The sequence below is a fragment of the Gastrolobium bilobum genome, unplaced genomic scaffold, assembly GCF_033153095.1.
Source record: "Gastrolobium bilobum isolate Gb01-03AN ecotype WA unplaced genomic scaffold, APGP_CSIRO_Gbil_v1 utg5873, whole genome shotgun sequence".
NCBI lineage: Eukaryota > Viridiplantae > Streptophyta > Magnoliopsida > Fabales > Fabaceae > Gastrolobium > Gastrolobium bilobum.
In genome coordinates this window covers 116231-120242 of record NW_026898064.1, presented here as the reverse complement: position 1 = coordinate 120242, position 4012 = coordinate 116231, and the positions used below count along the sequence as shown (strand labels likewise).

General features: G+C 35.0%; 1 protein-coding gene across 1 annotated transcript; it reads right to left on the bottom strand.

Annotated features, from left to right (window-relative positions):
• Positions 1 to 849: 849 nt before the first annotated feature.
• On the bottom strand, positions 850 to 1365 carry LOC133312514 (uncharacterized). Its single transcript, XM_061513727.1, has one exon. The coding sequence runs from the start codon at positions 1363 to 1365 to the stop codon at positions 850 to 852; it is 516 nt and encodes a 171-aa protein (XP_061369711.1).
• Between the last annotated feature and the right edge of the window lie 2647 nt (positions 1366 to 4012).

Sequence of the window (4012 nt, the reverse complement as noted above, 5' to 3'; positions counted from 1 at the left end):
TTCCATTAGGAATATTAACTCTACAGTGAATAAATTGAAAAGATTGTGCAAGAGCAGTTATACTCAACTTATTACTATTCCACATGATCCAAATTCCACCAGCAAAACCCTGAGCTTCTTCTACTACCAAACTATCAAGCCCCACTTTCTTCATAAGCTTCCTACAGATCCCACTTTGAGTTCTAGGTTCAAGCAAGACAACAACATCCACCATATTCTTCTGAATTAGAGTCTTAAGGGCATTACCAAATTCTCTTTTAGCAGCCCCTCTTGAATTCCAAATGAGAAAATTCATTAAAAACTTTGAGAGTATTTTACAAGGCCTGATAATCCCTGCTTTTCATTATCCCTCAAGCTGCTACTGTCATTAGCACAGGTATATTCCATATCATTTGCATCATTGATTTGTTCACTGTCCTCAATCATCAGATCAGGAGGTTTTGGATCAAGATGGCCATTCAATCCCTTATTTACTTGACCATTGGAATCTTGGATCTGATTGTCAGAGATCACACCATCCAAACCATGCTGATCTACATCACACGGATTTTCCATCCCATAATAGCTGCCTTCCCCAATGTTCTTTGATAAACTCAGCTGTTTTTTTTTCCTCAATCCTCTTTACAGTAACTGGATCCTTTTTATAATGACCATTTTCCAACTCCTGGCTCATACTGTTGTACTCTTTTTGATTACCCACCAAAATAAATTAGGAACTAGTTTCCACCATCTCAACTGAAGGAGACAGATTCTTCTTGTTTTTGGATTGAAAGGACCTTTAGACAAATTCTTGATTTTTGGTTTCACCCCCTGCATCATCTTCTTTATCTTCCTGGATATTCTGATCCTTCAAACTATTAAAGGAATTTCTCTCTTCATAGGTGGTTGCATCCCTCTCCCTTGTTTTAACTCCACTCTATTCTCTTGATTCCCCCTATTCCTTCTACCTCTCAAAACCTGCATCCAAGGGCCAAATTTGGATTTCTCCTCGCCCATATCCTTGCCATCCACCAAATTAGTTTCTTGACTATTCATGTCCTTTTCCAATCCAGAATTTTCCTGCTCAGTCACCATACATATTTTATTCGGACAATTCTCCAACCTATGCCCATATTTTCCACACCCGTAACAGATAAGGTGCAGCCCCTCATACTCCACCCTCTTCAGCCTACCTTCAACCTTATACTCCACTTGAAGGGCTTTGGTGAGGTCTAATTCCACACACATTCTTGCAAATCGACCTCTAGCTAATGAAGTAGTCGCCGCATCAATTCTCACGAATTTTCCCAACCAATTCCCAATACTCTTAATCAAAGTAGTATTAACATATTCCATAGGAAATTCAGGCAATCGCACCCAAGCCATAATGCGATTAATAGTTGCCTGAAAGGGTTGGAAATCTGGTTCCCATGACCTAATAGCTAGGTCAACATCAACATCACCTTTATCCCAACTTAATTGGAGTCGGTGGTAGATGAACCCACATGAAAGATACAAAACGGTTGTAAAAAAAAATGAGAAGTAGTAATATATATATATATATATATATATATATATGTATATATAAATAAATAAAAGTAAAAAAGAAAGGGAAAAGAAGAAGTGGGGAAAATTAAGGGGAAAAGGACTAAAAAGGGACCATCTGGAATATAGGAATAACAACGGGTCTAACCCTTCACCATACTTATAGCTTTTCTCCATTCCGTTCTAAGACATATCGTCCGCCAATCTATATCCCACTCCTTTAAGTCTTATTTTACTACCTTTCCCCAAGTAAGTTTCGGCCTACCTCTACCTCTTTTTGTGTTGAGCTCTTGGTAACAAACTTCTGTTCTGAAAGGAGCATCCAGGGGCCTTTTCATCACGTGCCCAAACCACCTCAATCTATGTTATCTCATATTTTCGGCTACTGATACTACTCCTACCTTTCGTCGAATATCTTCATTTCTTATCTTATCCATCCTTGTATAACTACACATCCACCTTAACATCCTCATCTCTGCTACTCCCATCTTATGCTCATGTTGCCTATGTTATGGCCAGCATTCCGCTCCATATAGCGTTACCGGTCTTACTGCTGTTTTATAGAATTTTCCTTTTAACTTAATGTTCAAAAATAATCCATGGTCCTGTTGTGAGAGCAAAATCCATGTCTTTTTTTTTCTTCTGAAAAACGTACTAAAAAATAATCATTTTCAAGGTCAGTTACGAAGACCTTACCTTGCCTTGCCCACAGGTTTTCCAGTTTCTTCCTCATAAATGCTAGAGAGACTTTCCCCCCATCAATTTCACGAAAAAAGACTTATGCCAGGGCTACCATGCTTTCTTTTTAAAGGAATCTGACAGTTTAAAATTCGTTCTGCCTTCAGCACCTTCTTCCTTTACCACTTCCGGTGATTCTGGCTGGTCCTCTAAGATTGGGTGTTCTTTTTTATTCTCCTTATCCTCTTCATTCATTTCTTCAATTTCATCTTCCCATTCTCCATTATGTCGCATTAACATTTCCTTGAAGGACATGTTCTCTTTCATCCATTCTTCTTCTCGTGGAGTCATGGTTTGCTCACTGCTGAAAGTTACCTGATAAGTTAGGAGATCGAAAAAGCTCATTTTCAAGTTTGATGAATTCGACCCACATCATTCAAAATTTAGAAGCCAATTTATATTTTTTATATAAAAAAACTTATGGAAGAATTTTTTATTTTTTATGTTTTGATGAAGGGGTGAGTTATATTTACAAACTTTTTGTTTACAAACTATACTATATACTATGGACAATACATGCTCAAGTAATATGTATTACCAATATTACATAATATAATTTGTAAACAAAAAATTTATAAATATAACTCTACTCGAAGCACAAATTTCTTTGGCAACTTATCTGTTAGTATCATTCATAGTTCGATGTACATCAACTTATCGCTTTTCATGGTATATTCTTAAATAAATAATTTTTATATCAAGATTTTATTTATTTTTATTTATTTCTCATGGTAAACTTGAAGAGGATATTGATTAGATTCACAACTTGTACTCTATTTTTTGAATTAAAAAATAACAATTAATGAAATGATCATAGCTCAGTTGGCATCAGAAAATTGAGCAAGTGGGGACGTGAGATGAGGCATGTGTTCAATTATCCAAATATCATCTTTGAGAGAAATTTAAAGTTTTAATCCTGAAATCCGTCCCGAATCGAATTAATCACAAAGTAAGGAATCAATTAGAGTATTAAAAAAAAAACAGTTAAAAGTGTTGAGAATGGCTCAAAAACAACGAATCATATTTTTTAATGTAGATAAAGTCAACAGGGGATTCTGCTCTCAGGTGAGCGAGGGATCAAATCCCCATTCTCGTAGGAATTTTTAATAGTTTGGATTTGAGTTTATAAATAATTAGAATAAATACATTTTTTTGGTCCTCAGCAAATTTTACGATGCCCGCTTTAGTCCCTAGCAAATAAAAAGGCTCATCGTGGTCTTAAGAAATTCAAAATGAAATCATTTTAATCATTTTAGGGACTAATATAGGTCTTTTTTAAATTTGTGAAGGACCACGATTTCAACTAAATGAGTTTATTTTGAATTTCTTAGAGACCACGATGGGCCTTTTTATTTGTTAGGGACTAAAACGGGCATCGTGAAATTTGTTGAGGACCAAAAAAGATATTTACTCAAATAATTATTATGGTTTGGGAATTTCTAAATCCATTTATATTATCTTGTAACTAATTGTATTGTATCAACTGATATAAGGGGAATATAATAACCAACTTGCCAAATGTAACATGCATTGGGGTGAATCACGAGAAAACATATTACATGTCTTTCTTTCCTTTTTTTTCTATTTACGATTATGTGTAAGTGAATCTATCCTTATATAAAATAAAGTACATTTCAATTATTATGCTCAAATAATTTATAAGTTTATTATGCTCAATATGTCTAATGTGGGGTGGTTGACATAATTTGCAATCCAAAATTTGACCTAGCTTTCACTCATGTAGTCTCTG